This window comes from Epargyreus clarus, unplaced genomic scaffold, assembly GCF_041222505.1.
Source record: "Epargyreus clarus isolate Ecla_fem2 unplaced genomic scaffold, WU_Ecla_fem_2.2 ptg000019l, whole genome shotgun sequence".
In the NCBI taxonomy this organism is placed as follows: domain Eukaryota; kingdom Metazoa; phylum Arthropoda; class Insecta; order Lepidoptera; family Hesperiidae; genus Epargyreus; species Epargyreus clarus.
The window spans coordinates 5,410,645-5,430,205 of NW_027332227.1; the positions used below are offsets into that span (position 1 = coordinate 5,410,645).

The 19,561-nt window shown below is 34.4% G+C and overlaps 1 protein-coding gene across 1 annotated transcript; it reads right to left on the minus strand.

The window, feature by feature from the left end:
* Positions 1-7,948: 7,948 nt before the first annotated feature.
* On the minus strand, positions 7,949-17,899 carry LOC140750041 (probable cytochrome P450 304a1). The gene is made up of 9 exons (XM_073083344.1): positions 17,750-17,899; positions 16,579-16,827; positions 15,482-15,654; positions 14,795-15,067; positions 14,436-14,553; positions 12,669-12,849; positions 11,329-11,446; positions 9,376-9,517; positions 7,949-8,773 (listed from the first exon to the last, which is right to left on the minus strand). The coding sequence occupies exons 1-9, from the start codon at positions 17,844-17,846 to the stop codon at positions 8,589-8,591; spliced, it is 1,536 nt and encodes a 511-aa protein (XP_072939445.1). The 5' UTR covers positions 17,847-17,899; the 3' UTR covers positions 7,949-8,588.
* Between the last annotated feature and the right edge of the window lie 1,662 nt (positions 17,900-19,561).

The window sequence follows — 19,561 nt, forward strand, 5'->3', positions numbered from 1 at the left end:
CTACTCCAAAATAGAACTTTAACTCCATAAGTCGACGTATGATGAATTGATTAAAAGCGATTTCGTCTGTGTGTAGTGTAGGTATTGGATTCATGTTTTTTTTTATAATATAAGAGTAGCAGACGAGCATGCAGTCCACCTGATGGTAATTGGCTACTGCCGCCCATGGACATCTATTATTCAACCCTAGATAGGATTAGATATTCCTACCTGAGGTCGGCTACAGATGCGCCCGCTACCCCTGAGGACTAAGCTGGAACGCCTCGGAAAATTATGTCTCCCTTACCACACCCTTCAAAACGGAACACAGCAGCGCCAAACACTGCTGTAATTAGGCAGAAATAGGTGTGGCGGTGGTGTCGCCAGAGTCGAACCACAAAGGGTTCTCCTTCAAAATGTAATGTAATGTGGAATTGTGGTACTCACAAAAAATATCGCCACGTTCAGTGTACCTTACACCGGGTCTCCTCTCAGAGTAAGGGGTTTAGGCAGTAGCGTAAAGACCAAGCGGGAATTGGTAGAATTGGAACACCCTTGATTTCTTTTCGAACTCTCAAGTTTCCTCCAACGTTAAAGCAAGTAATAATTAATTTCTAATACGTAATTCTGAAAAATCAGAGCTGCCTTTAATTTGACCCTCGAACCCCCTGTGTAAGAGACAGAGTTTCTTAATCACTAGTCTATCAGTGTAACTGTTGCTTTTTATACATTGAATCATCATCAACCCATTACTGTCCCACTGCTGGGCATGGGTCTCCTCTCAGAATGAGAAAGATTAGTCCATAGTCCACCGCGCTGGACAAGTGCGTATTGGTAGAGTTCATACACCTTTGAGATTTGTTTTTTTTTATGAAATCTGTGAGGTGCGCAGGTTTCCTCACGATGTTTTCCTTCAACGTTTAGCAAGTGATAATTAATTTCTCATACGCACATAACTTAGAAAAATCAGGCCGAGTTTCTTAACCACTAGGCTATCACTGCCTTAGCTACACTGCACTCATTATTATAATATTATATATTATTATGATTATTATTATAGTATGTAAGTAAATATTATTATTATAGTATGAGTGGCAACCCTATTCGTTGTATAAATGTACGTCATCTTTACTTTGTTACATATCAAATGTGATCGTAATTATGATAATAACTTAGTAAAAGATATCGTAAACATTGTAATTTATGTGAATATCTGCTGAACACAGTTGTTTTTAATTTGGGTATCGTGTACAATAAATCTGTTTAATTTATAAGTAGTAAGTAGTACTATAATAATAAATTATGAAAATATAGATACGTGTATATTTTTAATTGTATAGTCAAGATGTTTGTAAGCGGTCGTCTGAATCATTGGACGTCTCATTTCCATGGTTTATGATCTCCTTTCTGGGCACATTGCCAAGTGTTTAATTTGCCCGTAACTATAGTCACACGTTGAACATTTACGATTAAATTACCTATAAGTTTACTATATATGACGTCACGAAGTTGATCCTTATGTTTTGGGCAATAACACATTTTACTGTGGCAATACCTACTGTGATGTAATGTAAGTTTGTAGGTAATTATGGATTCAGCATCGACAGCCCAGATCGACATCTATCCATAACTTGTGGATGAAACTTTCTCTTCATGGCAACTCTATTGCTACTCTACAGTTAAGAATATCAATAAAAAAGTAAGAAAATTAGAAACCGTGTAACGCACTCACAGGGGTTGAGTGTCCGATTTGATTTACACTTAAATTTCAATTAATTTGTAACACAATAATGCATCAGTGACTCGCTGTTATCAACAGTTATCGGCTAGTATTTACAAGTGTACAAAGGATATTGTGCAACAAATACTGGTATAATATCATTATTAATCAATCGCAAATGACATGAATTATAATTTGAAATTTCGGATATTATATAATTTTTAATCTGAAAATTCGGATGAGAAAAATATGTTTGTTTGAATCTTATGAAAAAAAATTTACATGCAAAGTCTAAGTACATACCTACCTATTATAAAAATAAGAGAATATAAGCTAACTACATTAACCTTGTGGCAACAATTAATGTATGTAGGTAGGTAACGCTACATTAACAAGCTTTTATTTAACTTCCTTTATTATTTGTTCTTAATTATTAGTTGTAATGTAATGTACATCATTCTAAATCCAATATGGTGGACGCTCCAAGAAGGCGGCCAATTATTTTTATGCACCCCATGATATGGACTACAAATGAAAGGGTTCTCCGAGAAGTATAAAAACAAAATGACATTACTAAGAAGCATGTTTTATTTTTAATAATAACAGATTATTAATTGAAAACATCCAAAATGAGAACCATTTATGGAGCCCGTAGTTATTTTGAATTTGTATAAATATGTTCTAAGGTGAACTGCTGTCAGATATTCAGAATACGCAACTACATAAATTTAATATACTTACGTACGTATGTACTTATAATTACCTACCTACCTACTTATAATTATGTGATACGTTTAATAATTATAATAATCTAATCTAAGCATTACGAGCTCACTATGTTAAAACCTAATTAATGCTATTTATCTCACGTGGCATTAATTAGATGTCCTTTGACCACGCGCTAACATTACCTTGAATAAAGGGCCCTACCACAAGGCCATCGGAAGGACAACTACCGCCGCCTTCATTGTAGCGTAAAAATTGACAAACAGTATTAACTTATTTTTCTATTTTATTATTTTTTATAAGATTTATTGATGCCACTCTTTAATTAAGACTAAAATGGTCGCCTCAAATGTGAGTATATCAATCGGCATCTACACTTTGTACACCCTTCCATCGAAACTCAGGAACTGTTTTGCGCTATAAATAGATCTACCCACCTATCGATGGTACCTCCGGTTAAACCATACTAGTTCTACCACTTTTAAATTTATTACTTTTCTATTATTTTGTTTTAGGTTCTTGTATAAACAACCTGTTTTTCCTTGTAATGTCTTCGACGTATCTACGTCCTGTTAAAATCGGATCCCTCGTTTTTGGGTTACCAAAAACTAACAGACCAAGTTTATAAAACGTGTTTTTGTACCTCGTTATCGTATAAATTAAGCATAATTATGAATTGAAAAGGTAGACAGATACTTATTCTATTTCCATCACGTGTAATGTTGCTAATGTTAGTTTACTCTAATTACATATTGTTAATTTAAATTAACTTTGTTTTTTTGATCTGGACATGTTGATTTATGTGTGCTGTTTTGTGTGCTAATTATTATAATTGGTAGAACATAACTTTTCTGATTGACAATAAGTAAACAAATCATAATCTCTTCCGCTTTTGAGTGTTCCTAATCATAAACTGCCTCAATGTCTTTGTGTGAATACTTATAGGATTCAGGATATAAAATTATGATATTAGTTTACTTTTAAGTTTAAGTTCAATAGATTTTGTATTACCTACCGCACACCAAAAAACATTATTAAGAAATTACAACATGTGAGTTTTATGTTTATTCTAAATTATAATTTAGTCAAAATACATATTTTTATACAAAAATTTTAGTCAAATAATGCCTTTGGTCGCTAATATATATTGTTGTAGGTATACTTAATGTCTGACCCTGTAGTACCGGGACCAGAATAGGGCTACGGTATCCCTTGCCTGTCGTAAGAGGCGACTAAAAGGGGCTTCTGGGGTTGGGGGCGGCAAGAGTGGGAGCTCAAACCGTCCAGCAAGCGACCCCGGGAAGGACAGCGGTTTGTGTGGTCGCATATCGCTGTAATCACCAGGGGATGTGAGAGGAGCGTAAATTGCTCCCCCCAGGGCAGAGCCTGATAAAAGGGCATCGCGTTAGGAGGACTCCGGTTGTGTTCCGTTGGAGATCCCGGGGTTCTCCACCAAACGCTGAGGACGGCCACCGGGGGGTTTTAGTGCGGTAAAAATCCCACATAACCCGGCGTCACTCCCATGGCGTCGGGTACCTTTTGAAGGTTTCCCCCTCGTCAACAAAAAAAAAAGGTATACTTAATGTCATTATTTTTTATATACCTGATTTTGTTGATATCATGCATTGGATGGATCCATTTGGTCGGTCCTGTCTAACATGAATTGGTGTTGACGAGGGAGCAACGTTCAAAGGTGCTGTGGGAGCGACATCGTAACCCTGTGTGGTATTTTAGCCCAACCACTTAGTAAAATACATAGATTAATTACTCCGAACAAAAAAATAACCAGCGTTATGTAACCAGTTTTGACAAATTGTGTGCGTAAATAAAGTGTAACCACGTCTCTGGTCTAAAATCTTCCTTAAATGTTTGAAATACGTATTAGTTGTTTAAACGTAAATCTTAAATATACAGGGTGAATTTTTAAAACGGGCCTTCAGGGCCAAATCCGAAACTATAAGGATTAGCGAAAAATGCTGAAAGGAGTTACGAGGCCGATTTTGATGAAAACTAAAACTGCATCATTACTTTTTTAAAATAACTTTTTCCCTAGCCGGGAATCGAACAAGTTCATTTTGAAAAAAAAATCCATCCTCTATATTATTCCACTATCTGATAGTGTTGCTTATAAGGATCAAAATCTGGAAAGTAATGATAAATGACAAACTAAAGGAAAAACCTCAATTTTAAGAAAATACATATTTTTTCATATTAATTTGGCAGTTAAGTTCCCGCCATTCATCAATTTAAACATTTTGTGTATTAACATTTTTTTTGGCTCAATGTTTCTAATCATTCGAAATGGACGTTTTGTTTCCCAATAATTTATATTTTTATGTCCGACTTAGCTAAGGTTATTTTTAGGACCATTAAAATAGATTTACTTGCTATGGGCGGAGTTTCGTTTAATACAGATGTAAAATTGACAATTTGCGAGAATTACTTTTTAGAGTCAAATCCCAGTGATTACTAAAAAAAGAGATATAGAAAATGATATTTAACGTTGAAACGAAGTTGTAAACAACAAACAATAAGAATTTACTATTTAATCAGTTATCTATTTTCATTAAAAAATAAATCCTAAAAACGGCGGTAACTTATTTGCCAAACTATTACATTCTCATACTAAGCCGTATATCATAGTCATAACATCGAATAATTAGTTGATTAACCAACAAATTCTTCAATGGTATGACTTATGTCTGTTTCTAAAGAATTATACATAAATCATTTGTTATGTATAATCCTTAAGGATTAGTATGCCAATGTATGAAAAAATACGTATTTTCCTCAAAACTTTCCTTTTCCTTTAATTTGTCACATAACATTACTTCCCAGAATTTGATCCTTATAAGCGACGCTATCAGATAGTGGAATAATATAGAGGTGTAATTTTTTTAAAAAATGAACTCGTTCGATTCCCGGCTAAGGAAAAAAATATTTTAAAAAACTAATGATGCAGTTTTAGTTTTTATCAAAATCGGCCTCGTAACTCCTTTCAGCATTTTTCGCTAATCCTTATAGTTTCGGATTTGGCCCTGAAGGCCCGTTTTAAAAATTCACCCTGTATATAACTCAAAGGTGACTGACTGACATAGTGATCCATCAACGCACAGCCCAAACCACTGGATGGATCGGGCTGAAATTTGGCATTCAGGTAGATGTTATGACGTAAGAAAGGATTTTGATCAATTCTACCCCCAAGGGTATCCCCTTAATAGGGGATGAAAGTTTGTATAAATCTTCTTAGTTAATAATATTACTTCGTAACGCGAACGAAGCCGCGGGCAAAAGCTCGTTTTCTCTAAAACTCGTGTAGATACACAAAACGGTCATCCATTTGTGGCTTCCTTCAATTACAAGGCGGTAAGATATCTTTGTATTTTACTAATCAAAGCCCACCCTTGATGACTGTCCTCAGATCTAGGTGAAGGAGTCTGGAATCTCCAAGGAAAGGTTACCGGAGTCTTTTGAGCACGGTGCGTCGAACGTTCCCTGCCGGTGGACAATTACGCTCATCACACTTTGGGGTGTTTACGACGACACGCAACCACACACACGGTAGTACTTCTCAAGGTCGTCTGAGCGAGCTCCCACTCTCGCCGCCCAGTGTTACGGAAACCCCCTTTTAGTCATCCCTTATGATAAACAGGAAATAACATGACGCTATTCTTGTCCTGAAACTACAGGAACAACAGCGTCGTAACCAAGGAATGCTAGGTTCTAGGAGACGCATTTTGTTCATCCAGAATCAGCTAGCTACTAGAGCACACGGACACAAAATTAAATCATGGCAATATTAAGTATTAAAATATGATTGCAGATGCCTCATAATCATTCGAGTAATCTTATATTTTATCGATTGCGACATTGAACCACTTAAAGTAGGGCGTATACTTGATAGAGTATTAGAAACCAATTTCAAGTTTAAATGTCTACACTTTCATTTGATTTCTACCGTTTGGTGTCGGTTAAAGAGAGAGTTGCCCCCACTAGAAATGCAAAAACTACTTCTATAGGTGCACCGGCTACTCCCTCCACTCCTTCCTTGGATGATCAGCCGGTGATTCCCTCAATTCTGATCTTTAGTCTATGGGTAAGCGGCATTTTGTATGGCATACGACGACATAAAACATACCAGTGTTTATGGCAAAATAACAAAACTTAGATACTAAGGTAGGATACTAAGGACTGACTGTCACTGCAGTAATGAGTCAATTCAGCTTTAATACATAGATATTGTAAGTATATAACTAGAGTCACTGGACTGACTCACTATAGTGAGATGGATTTTCTTTTGTATACCTACATGCAAACAGCATGCCGTCCACCTAATGTTAAGTGCTAGTGCTGCTCATAGATACATTTTATTCACTGAAACAACTGAACAAAACTGCTTATGTGTATGTGCCGATCATCTCAAGTCCAACAGGAACGACGCAAATGTGATCAACTTCAGATAAAGCCCATATTGCGTCTGTTGTAATTGCAGGTAATCTATAGTTCTATAGATACTAATATGATGAAGAGGAAAACTTTTTTTGTTTGTTTGATTGTAATGAATAGGCTCAAAAACTACTGGACCGATTTTAAAAATTATTTCACCATTCAAAAGCTACATTATCCACGAGTAACATAGGCTATATTTTATATGAAATATATTTGATAAATAGATTTGGAGGCGGTACAAAGTTTGCCGGGTCAGCTAGTTAATTAATAAAAATATTGTTTAAAAAAGACTAGACTAAGTAAAATAGCGTTCTAAATATGTAGCATGAGCGATACTAATTGAGCGAATACTATCATTGGTTATATTAAGCCATCTTGCCCCGAGTATAATAAAGTAGTTCTACTTGCAGATTACTCTTAAAACTTCGATAGCGTGATTCAGAAATACAAGTGGCGCTATCTATATACAAATATAAGTCTATATACAATACCATCTATATACAATTAATAAGTTCCTACTCCATGAGCGCCTATCTTAAATGATTAAAATACATGTCATATAGGTATATAAATTTATTCATATAATATTTACAATGATCCTTAATATCTAATATAGTAGGTAGATTAAAATCTCAAACTATTTCTGTCTTACAATAATATGTCAAATAATTATTACGAGTATCAAACATTAAGTTCTAGTGGCAACGAATAAAGCAAATTATGTACATAGGTACATCTAATTAATTTGTTACCCGAGCTAAAGTAAAAGAAAATGTAAAATTAGTGATCCAGATGAATTTTCGTTATAATACTATTCAAACGGTGAGAACTAGATACATAACTTATCTGAGATACGGATAAAAGTACCTACACAGGTAAGAAAATCGTCACTATCCGTGCTTAGTATAAATTGATTAGTGAATAATAATAAAATAACTAATTATTTAAGTGCGCTGAGTTAGCTAATTCACTAGCAGACTAAGGGTTGGGGCATACACATTTGCAAAAAAAGGTCGACGGAACCAATCTGTGAAATGTGTATAAATCTGCAAAAAAATATAATTTTGTAAAATCAAACTTTTGAAACTGGGGACCTCATTTAACATTTCCTCCGCAGGCCCCCGACGACCTTAATCCGCCACTGTCTTGATTTTTAGCAAATGTCTTAATTTTATTCAAATGTGCTCTAAAAACTACTGATATATTACATTTAACAACTAAACTATATTTAAACAGTATAAAAACATCCATCTACAATTTTATTAATAGCAAAATGTTGGTGGCAAGTACATAACTACTCTTTGCTAATTATTAATCCAAGGTGTTACATAAATACACCTAATTAGTCTTTATTATATGTTATGTGTTGTTGTAGAGGTCTCATGTACCTACTAGACATTAAGATAAGGTATTTGCTTCGACAATCCTTGATATAATAAATCAAAGCAAATAATAAACATGTTTTCTTGTTCAGTAAAATTGACTTGATACATTCATTATTAATAATAACGATTATTAATGAGTGTGTCAACCAGCTTTGTCGGCATTGTGGAGATAAAGATGTACCCATAAGCAAAATAATTTGCTTTGGTCCAATTACTTATCAAGTTGTTTCAAGTACCTAACAGCTCAAATATCTATTACTAGCTCAATAAATATCGCTCGTAATATTTCTTAATGTACCTACGTATCAGTCGTCATTTTTAAGTGTAACTTATGTTCTAGGTTTCACACGGATCCAGAAATTTTGTATCATCATTATGATGCCCTGTCTCCTTGGTAAAGGTTTTTTAAGGGGGTGTCCGTCGGCTGTGGAGATGTGGAAAGCCTGCATGAACGCAGCGAACACTTGGAACATAGTTTGCCGCGCGTAGGTCTCACCAGCGCAAAGTCGCCGTCCTGTAAAATAAATAAAATCATCCTTAAAATGTAACACAACAACAACTATACCTATTTAAGTACCTATCACACAGGACATGTTTTAAAATGTTCAACAAATGAAAGATTTATGCTTGTAATAAATGTCTAAAAATCCTGCTGAAAACAGTTTTGATTCTTGCAAAGGAAAGGACTTTGTATGATCTGGATCATTGTCATAGCCAATACGATTAAAACGTCGAAAAACTAGATATTTAGAATAGAGGGTTGTTGGTCCTCCCGAAATCTCAGTGATTGTTTTGATTTCTATCAAATATAGTAGTCGTTACATAGGCAATAATTAATAAAATGTTGTATATATAAGCTATGGTGACTAAGTAAAAGACGGACGAGAAAGGTTCACAAAACCAAAGAAAATAAAAAGAAAACTTTTATTGATCTTCTTGATGATATAAATGATCGCATCAAAATTAAGTTTTTTTTAATACGAGTACGTAAAATCCACATCATCATATAGCGTGGAGTGCACATAAGTTCATCGACTCTACAAAATAAATGTCATCGAACTTTCCGAAAGTGGACATTTTTAAAAGCTGATTCATAAAATTATAAGAATGGCTTACCTGCTCCAAAGGGTAATGACTTATCGTTGCTGACTTTTAATTTTCCATTCTCAATGTAACGTTCGGGGCGGAAATTTTCGGGGTCAGTCCATATTCCTTTATCAAAGTGCAAAGATGTGTAGTTTACGGAAACCAATGTGTTCTGTAACAAAAAAAAATCGTAAACATACGCACACACACCTCGAACAATTCTATTTCCTATTGCCTACACGTATGCAAGCCACGGAATGTAAAGTGGTCAATGCAGACTGCTAGCAGAAGTACTATCTCACTCTTTTCAAAATAAAAAGAAATAGAGTTAAGGGCAACATAACATAACACGTGAGCGACTTGTTTAAGTTTAGATATATAAGATTTCTTCTTATTTCACCGTGAAGGCAAGAGATATTTAATTGTTATTATATTATATATACTTATGGCCAATTCATGCAAAATAAAAGCCGGTTTGGCTATACAATCTGTCGTTATTCGAGTAGTTGTCCTTTTAAATCTTCTTTTCTTTTCTTTTCCGTAAAATTATATATCTTTGACCGGTATAACGGATCGTTTTACATTAATAATAATTATTATTAGATTAATTATTAATAGATTATAACTAGAGATGCGCCGAATAGTGGTTTCACCGAATAACCGAATACCGAATATTATTCGGTTTAACTTTCACCGAACCGGATATTCGGCCGAATTATTCGGTTTACCAATTCATTGTTTTGCCGCGTAAACAGGTTCTAATATTTCTTTTATAGTGTCCATTATTGTCAATTTGCCAGTTATACCTGTGTTCATTAAAACTTTGATTTAAGTTGTAAAAAGAAATACTGATTTGAGGTTTAAAATAAATGTTAACTATACTAACTATAGAATCTATACAAATAATTAAAATTTAAGTGTCTGTTTGTAATGTCAAAATAACAACATTTCACTAAGACCATATAACATAAAAGGAAAATATAAAATATACGGTACATACGGTACTTATAACGAAAAAAATATTATTTCAAATTTGGTTTGTTCCGGCTAATCTTTAAAATGGCTGTACTGATTTTGATGGGACTTTCACTGGCAATTAGCTGATGTTATAGACAGTAACATAGGCTACATTAATTTTGGAAAAAGAATTAGGGATAAGCGCAAAAAAGTTAAATCCCATGAAAACTTCAGAGTATTTACACTTTTAACGCGGGTGAAACCGCGGGGCACAGCTCGTAAGTAATAAATATGTTCTTTTAAGGTTTCAAAATAAATGTTGATTTGAAGTTTAATTGCTTTATGTTATTAAATTATCATAGGATTTCTTTGACTTAAAATATAACATAAATCTTACATAAGAAGTTTTGTGTTTTAGTTATGTACCGTGTCGTGTATACACGAAAGTAGACATACCTACTCGAACCGAATAATTCGGCCGAATACTTACAAATACCAAAAAAGATGCCGAATACGCCGAAAACCGAATACCAAACGAATATTCGGCGCATCTCTAATTATAAAGGATCGGATAGCTGTCCAACCGTACGAGATTCACATAACGGAAGTAAGTAGGTATTTCATTTAAATAGGTATGTTAAACTCAATGTTCTATAAACTTTTAACCGTTTATTAATGCGTTCATGTATTTATAAGATTTTCATTTGATTTACATTTACATGTTTCAAAATTATAACAATTTGATATTCACAAGAAAGCTTAAATTGAGAAACTAAAAAGAGTTGATGATTTTTAAATAGCTGAACAGATTTTCTTACATGATAGCTTAATGTCTAAGCTGTAGGGCGTCGAAATGAATGCATACATCCATAAATACGCTCAAAGAACACTACCTACCCTACCCAATCTGGTAAAATCGGTTCATCCGTTTAGGAGCCACTTACTACAAGCTACGAATTAAGAGGTGGACATTTGTACACGTTAAAACACAACTCTTTGTGTCGAGCGTAAAAAGGCGATCATTACCTCGGGAATATTGTACCCTCCGAGCTTGGTGTTGGTGGTAGCGCGGTGTGGCACACCCAGAGGGACCAGCGGTTCGTACCTCATCATTTCGCGAATGCAGGCCTCCGTGTAAGGCATTCTGAAAAAAATATGATACATCTTACTAATAGGTAGACAATGGAAGTGGCAGATCCAGGATTTCATTTGGGTTTGACCTAACTGAGGCTTCTCTAACCTACTTATTATCTTTATCAAAGAATTTATCACCCAAAATCAAAAATCAAAGAATTTATAAATAGATTTTGAGGCGGTACAAAGCTTACCGGGTCAGCTAATAAAAATATAAATATAGATTCTTTATGTTGATCGACCAGTATTTTTGGTCCCGATACGCTAGCATAAAATCTTCAACGTACCTACCGTCTTTTACGTATCTAAGCACGGAATAAATGAATTTAAAAACACTTATGACCATATCATGAATCTCGGTCTTGTGTGAGCTTTTTCTTTTCTCTTTCTAAGTATTATCAGTAAGGTAAATTTAAATGATAAATGTCTTAACCGTAACCGTAAATTTCGTTGTGTTGGCACAAAGAATTTTTATGTAGTAATGTGCGCAGGAACGATTTCGTTATTTATATTCAAAAGTTTTATATGTATACCTAAAACTTTACTGCGACGCGCGATGTAACTGTGACGTCATTAAAAAAACGTTTAACTATTTAATAAATCAAAATTGCCCCGTTTCTGGGAGCAGATCCACTCCAGATAAGCACGGCAGGGCGTCGGACAAATTTTGAGCTTATTCTTAATTACCTTTTTTTTTTGTTCACGAGTGGGAAACCTTCAAAAGGTACCCGACGACGTGGAAGCGACGCCGGGTTATGTGGGATTTTTACCGCAGTAAAACCCCCCCGGTGGCCGTCCTCGGCGCTTGGTGGAGAACTCCGGGATCTCCGATGGAACACAACCGGAGTCCTCCGAGCGCGATGCCCCAATCGGGCTCTTCCCTAGGGGAGCAGTTTACGCTCCTCCCACACACCTAGTGTTTACAACGGTATGCGGCCACACACACCGTCGTCCTTCCCGGTGTTACTTGCTCGAGCTACCACTCTTGCCGCTCGCAACCCCAGAAGCCCCCTTTTAGTCGCCTCATACGACAGGCAGGGGATACCGTAGCCCTATTCTAGTCCCGAGATATTCTTAATTACCTACGCCGGCTTGAGCACAATTAATATATTCTATTTACCTACACCCGTTATTCAAATTTTTCAATCAATGTATCCAATGTTCGTTATTTGAAAATTTCCGCCTAAGTATTAGAAATAAAAGGCGTGAAACTATTTTAAAGTCAGTCGTACTTGTGCCTATCATCCAAAGTGGGAGCGCGGCCCCTTCCAACGACCCTGTCAATCTCTTCGTGCAGTTTATCCTGGATCTCAGGTTGTAACAACACTCGTTCTACTAGAAATGCCAATGTGTGCTCCACCGCCGTCGCCGTTGGGAAAGCATAGTCCACGCAGATCAATACCAATTGGTCAACTGAAATGTTTAAATAACACATGAGCAATGATTAATAAATACCTACATTAACATATTTTGGAGGAAAACTTGTATAACATATATTAATAAAAAATAATTATATTTGAGAGCTTCCATGCGGAACTCCTCTTGCATGGATTTTGTTTTTATACAAAGAATATTAAAAAATTAATGGAATAAATGTTCGAAAGTTTTTTATCATTGACCTTTTTGTTAGTATCAACTATAAGTTTAAAAAAATAATTAACATTAAGAAATAGGTATGTATATGTATAATTATCTAACTACGTACATATATGATAATTATTTAATTAACGTTAGGTAACCTATCCCTTGGTGTTAGGAACGTTTTTTACAATTGGTACACAAGTTTTGCTATCATTTATTTTATGTAAAAATACGTTTTAAATTTAAAAAGAAAATATTTTGACTTGAATATAATGTAAAAAGTTCAATGCAAATTAGTCAAAAGATATCTTTAAATTAATACCTATATACCTCAGTAGGTACCTATAAAATATTTACTTTTAAACAGTCAGTAGGTAAATCAATGTTGTTGCTAAATAGTTATGCCATGCGTGGTTTGCATGAGTCAGTCTCGCTCATCTATATTAACGTATATAACATCAGCACGACCGGTCGCTATTATCCGTATATAGAGAGATAGTTAGGTACTTCTCGTTAATATTCCATGCTGTTTGTACGTTGGCAAGTGCCAAGACGGATCTCGTATTCGATAATAAAGCGAGTTTTCACCCCAGAAAATACGTTAAGATCATACAAAACAAATGTAGAGAAGAAAAAATAAAACTAATATTGAAAGAACAAAACTACAAAATGCCATAGACTTATTTTTTAATCCTAATTTTTAATTGTTCAAGATTTACGAATGATAAAAGTATACACTGATGAAAAATCAATGTCAAGGATCAAAACATATTTTATCGAAGAAGTAATTGGCGTTTCGTCGCTATCGTATCTACTTACGATACAAAACGTGACATTAAAAACGTGTTGCAAAAAAATAATTATACCTAAGTAGTGCGTAAACAAAGGAATCGATATCCTATTGATCCTACAAGCAGATTATTATGCACGTGATTCACAATCTAAACGTGACTTAGGCGCTGCGCAAACGGGTACACTTTCTGTTACTGACACAGCACACCATCACAAGCAACCGTGCTCACTGTGTCCCGTGTCAGCAATCGGACACAGTTGCCGATGTCCTGTCACCGACACGGGACACCACTAGAAACCGTAGCTGTAAGAGACCGTAATTTATGGGATTAAAAAATTACGCATGTTCAAAAACTCTCACGTGGCTCCGCTCGCCAACAGAAGATAATAGAAGCGAAAGAATCTAACAGAAGTTTTCAAATTTTTTACATAAATAATAGTTGTTTCCAAAATTCCTTCGTACAAAACAGTGATCAAAAAATACAGCTGTATTTTATGCTAGTATGGTCTAAGCAGGTACATAAATGTTCCTATAAGTCTTTGACACTAAATTTGTAATTACAAAGAGAAACTTATGTAAAAAATTATTGATGTTTGTAATTTAAGTATGATATAAAAATACTCACCAGAAAAAGTTGTCCGTTTGTTTGACTTAATCTCATCTTTCATTTTTCTTATATAGACGTCCAGGAAATGACGATCGTGTGATTCTTCGTACGTTGCCAATGCCTCTTCAACGAGTTTCTAAAATAATTCAATACTCATGTAGAACCTTGTTGTCGGACAATAAAATCTTATTTATTTTTGCTAGTGGTGTATTGAGGAAAATATAATCTTCATACTGTGGACTGCATACTCAATTATTAAAAAAATATTGTATGTACATATTACAAGTCGTTTTACTTATTTTAGTGGTATATCCGTAAAGTATTGAATAATCAGCTAAATCATAATTATTTTCTTTACGAATTAAAGAAAAACATACCGTCATCAAATCCCGTATGCCTTCGTTTCCCGATTTTAACCCCGCGAAGCCGCTCCACTTAGGTATAATTTCTTTCAACCAAGGCGTTAATGACAGTGCCCCTCCGAAGTCATTGGAACTACTTTGAAAGACCGTCGCCCGCCGGGCGAGGTGCCACAGAGTATGATACTCGGATCTCGGGAGCGTCATACGACCAAAAACATGCAGCAATCCATTCAAAAAAGGCACAACAAAAAATTCTGGCAACAGAATCAAATCGCCTTTGACAATTTCCTGTAAAAAAAAAAACAAGCAAATAACTTTAACGTCGCTTACGGCACGCTCACTCTGCCAATTTCGACTAAACAATTCACTATTCCTGGCTTTGGGGTGAAAACGATTGGACCTAGGATTAATTATTATAGACCATGTTAATTTATTTCTCCAAATTTCGTCGTCAAAGTACAACTATTTGTATGTTTTAATATCTACAACATATTCAGCATTTGCAGCTATTTTCTGGTTTAAACAGCATGGTAAGCTTATGAAGGGTATTTCATTTCAGTGGTAAGCAAAGGATTTGTATTCATCTTCAGATCATCGTTACAGTCATTTACAGATTTTCATTTACAGATTTAGATAGCTGAGACTACTCCACAATAAATTATGTAATACTAGGAGATTTTTATAAAGTACATTAATAAATACCTTTTCAATAGGGTACTTTGGTCCGGAGGTGACCATGTCGATCATCTCTTTTATTTCTTGATCGACAACAGACTCTAAGGTTCCACAACGCCGTCCAAATCCATAGTCTCTCATGTAACGCAATGAAAATCTTCTTTGCACATGCCAAAAGTAGTCGTCCGTGAAGAAAATACCTAAAAATGTAACAAAATATAAGAAAACAAATGAAAATGAAATTATGTTCGAACCATGTTATTGCACGATTTTTACTTGTAACATTTAACTTAGGGCTTTGCCCGCATGTTAAATCAGGTTTTTATACTTAAACTGATCATTAACTAGATGAGTCTTGATGTTCATATTAATTTATTAGCATTCAACAGTCATAATTGTGATCCAGGAGTGTTCTTCTACTGGGTATGGATCTCAAAATTAAATATTTTAGCCCAGACTTCATCACAATGTCCCAGTACCGACTACATATAACTCTCATCACATTATGAAGTTTTTTTTTATGCTTTTTGCTTATGCTTCATCATGAAATGTTTTTTTTAATGTGCATGACGTCATTTTTGAATTATTGATGGGTAGTGTCTGGGATGCTGACCTCGAAAACTAGTCAATCACCGCTTATCAACAATAAATGCTAGTTTCACAGACATTAAAATGATCGTTTGCAAACCTCAGTAAGTTCATATGTTAATAGGTTGAACTAGTCCTATCACTTTTGTTATTATTTACTAATAACTGTAAAGGTCTGTTATATTCGGACCGCATGATTGGTTTTTATATATCTAAAATAGTGCTAACTCCGGTAATGTGTGGTGTCGTCTAACGTTCCTACGGACAGAGCGTCATTCTCGTTACCACCATCGTACGAGTTTCACATAGAATAATTTAGATTTTAGTTTAGAATATAGAATCAATTGTAGCAATTCAATAAATAGTTTTAGAATCTCATCGACATCTCTCAATCAAACACCCTCGTCTGCACCCATATATAACTGGTCGGTCAATATCGGAAAAACCACGAAAAGTAGACTTGATAAAGGATTTGAGAGTTAAGATAAGTTGCAAGGAACAAATAAAATGTGATATTTCGTAACTCGTATTCTTACCTAGTCTCTTCCAGAAACCTCTCAGTCTGCCCACGATGATGTCCATGCGTCCATCAAATTCCTCTCGATTGAGCACTTCCTTGATCAAAGTCGGGTCATCAACTACCACTGACGGAAATGCTCCTAGATACATTCCCACTACCTTCGTCTTGTACTCGTCAGCCAATTTTCTCATAGCGCCCCCAAGATTATTCAGTTCTTTTAGGATAATAATAAAATATGCTCCCCATATCGGTAAACTTGGTGGACCTATAAAGTATAAATGTATTAAAATTTATTTTATATACATTGAACATTGTTGTGGATACATCATTTTATGTACTTATAATAAGTAATTAACGGAACAAAAACAAATAATAAAGTAATTAATTTGGGTGATAACGCTTTTGTTTTACAAAAAGAAACTGTTTATTAAAAAAGGAGACACATTCATATCGAAACACGAATAAGTTCAGGTATAATATGTATATAATAAAGAGTTCACAAGTCGAAATGAATTTATTTTTAGCAACATATATATTAACTAAAATGTATTTTTTATTCATAAAATTTTAGGTATGCCTATAGATTTAGTTGAAATGGTATTTCATTATAGTTAATTTGTAAATTGTATTGTAAGTATTTTGTTTTAATTAAAAACAATAAATAGTAATATAAGTAAGGTTTTAAGTTAAATTGGGTGTCTCCCGCCAGTTTTGGTAGGGAGATTGGAATATCCTCACCACTATGGAGACTGCCATTAATGGAGGAATTGCGAGTAATCCATTTTTATTTTTATCTTTCTCTTGACGACAGTTAATTTAGTAATTAATATAAATAATAAATAATATGACTATCAAAAATAGTTAATTGAATCAATTATAATTTATCTCACAAAAAATCAATAAATTATAATTTAAATCTTCTTTAAAATACATATTCGCGGCCTCATTTTTAATCTCAATCATTCAAATCAAAAAATCATTTTTATATTTTTTATATTTTTTACTTTATATTATAAAGGAGACCAGAAATAATGCAGCTGAATCTTAGCCTTTTACTAATTTACATGCACATGTACTAAGTGATATAATATTTAAAAAGGCAACTTTAAATAAGAAAATCAAAATTTCCATAACATAAATGAATAAGTAATTTATAAGTTACAATAAATAATTTTTTCCAACGTTACCTGGAGGGAAGTTTTCCACTGGCTTCTTGTATGCATCTTTATACAAGCGCACTAAAAGTAAAATTATTAACAAAACCGTTATTACTCCCCCGATCATTGTGGGCCCTGTGTCACTCTGCGAATAACTTGTGGCCTACTACCAGCGAACTTTTATCACTTTTGAGTAGGTATATAGATAAGATTGTAGGCTGTTCTCGTCAATCTGACGAATGAAACAAAACCTTAAAAAATTGTATCCCCAAAAAAATCTTTGACTTTCATTAACAATGATCGTTCATGATTTAATTTGATTGCAATAAGTTACGATATATATGCATTCTGCCGACTATTAACTTAATTTATTTTACCTATGTGATATAGATAATCAATCAATCAGTGATATAATCTACTGTGATTACTTAATTACTTTATTATATTATCACAGACAACGTGAGTTTATTTACTATATACAATATTATATAAACAAATATAAGTAATCATCAAAATAATAACAAAAAATAAAACAAACGCAAGTAAGTAAAGAAAATGCCATTAATCAATGCAATTTCCATCAATTAATCGTAGTAGGAGAAAAGATTTTGACATAGATTTAAAAAATGGTGTCCTTGGAGCGCGAGTATTCGGTGACATCATCTACAATCAATCTAAATACCTATTAATACTTTTCTCTATTTAGTCTTTACTTTATCCGCAAGCAGTTCGTACACATGGACACTCTGTGTACGTCATTAGTAAGTAGCTAACGTACACTGTCGTATATGTATGACGTGCCTAAGGGTCTTGAACCGGTATGAGCCGGTCAGAAAAACAATGCATTATATTTACTCGTATGACTGTAAACGACAAAAAAACACGCTTTTTACAACCAATACTTTCGGTATATGATACCTACACAGGTCATACCTTAAAATGCCGGTGATAATTTAGGCCCCTAGGGGTTAAAATTCGGCCTTACATTCAGGGTTATAATACTGATTTTTTAATGTTATACTCGTATTAGAAATTCGTTATTTGAAGGAAAACATCGCGAGGAAATCTACATAACGAAGAGTTCCTTAAGAGAATAAAAGCTCTCAAAGGTGTGTAAAGTCTACCAATTCGACTTAGCCAGAGCGGAGGACTATGCTCAAAGCTCCTTTCACTCTGAGAAGACCGGAGCCCAGTCGTGAGATAATAATCGGGTCCCGTATAAAATGAGTTCTCATTTCAAGTATCTTTATTTTAAAGGTGACCCATATTTAGTGACCCTTGCAATAGATCACTAGCGTAATAGAGCACTACCGTGCCCCCAGATCAATATTAGATAGATAGACACATTGTGGATATACTGTGGTTATAAATCAGTTTACAGATTGTCTATTAAAGAAAAAAAGCTTCTTTCATTTTTGACATATTTTCAAGTGGTTTCCAAATTTAAATATTTGTGTATTTATTTTTGTATAGACCAACACTTCTCAAACTACGAACCGCAACTCGCAGCCCCTGGTGGGTTCATAATTAAAACGTGTCGCAATATGTCCACAAAATTGCCGCAGCAGACTAAGTTAAAAAGTTCATCCTGTGTAAAATACATACACGGATACACCCTAATAGTATAATACGAAAAATCTTAATTTTACACCCACCGAAAATGGTGCAGGCCGGGAAAGACTACCCCTTCTGCTCCCAGCACTCTACGCGCGTGTCAACGGGAAGATTAAATATTTAAATGCCCATTTTTATTTAACAATTCTGTATGACTCGACGTCGACCCAAAAAAATAGATAAAGAAATCACGTGTTGTAACAACAACACTTACGTACACGTGATATG

Coding starts and splice junctions, on each gene's coding strand:
- LOC140750041 (XM_073083344.1), bottom strand. CDS start 17,846: ATGATCGGGGGAGTAATAACGGTTTTGTTAATAATTTTACTTTTAGTG. Junction 16,828..17,749: donor AGTGGAAAACTTCCCTCCAG/GTAACGTTGGAA, acceptor TATACTTTATAG/GTCCACCAAGTTTACCGATA. Junction 11,447..12,668: donor ACTTTGGATGATAGGCACAA/GTACGACTGACT, acceptor TATTTTTTTCAG/AATGCCTTACACGGAGGCCT.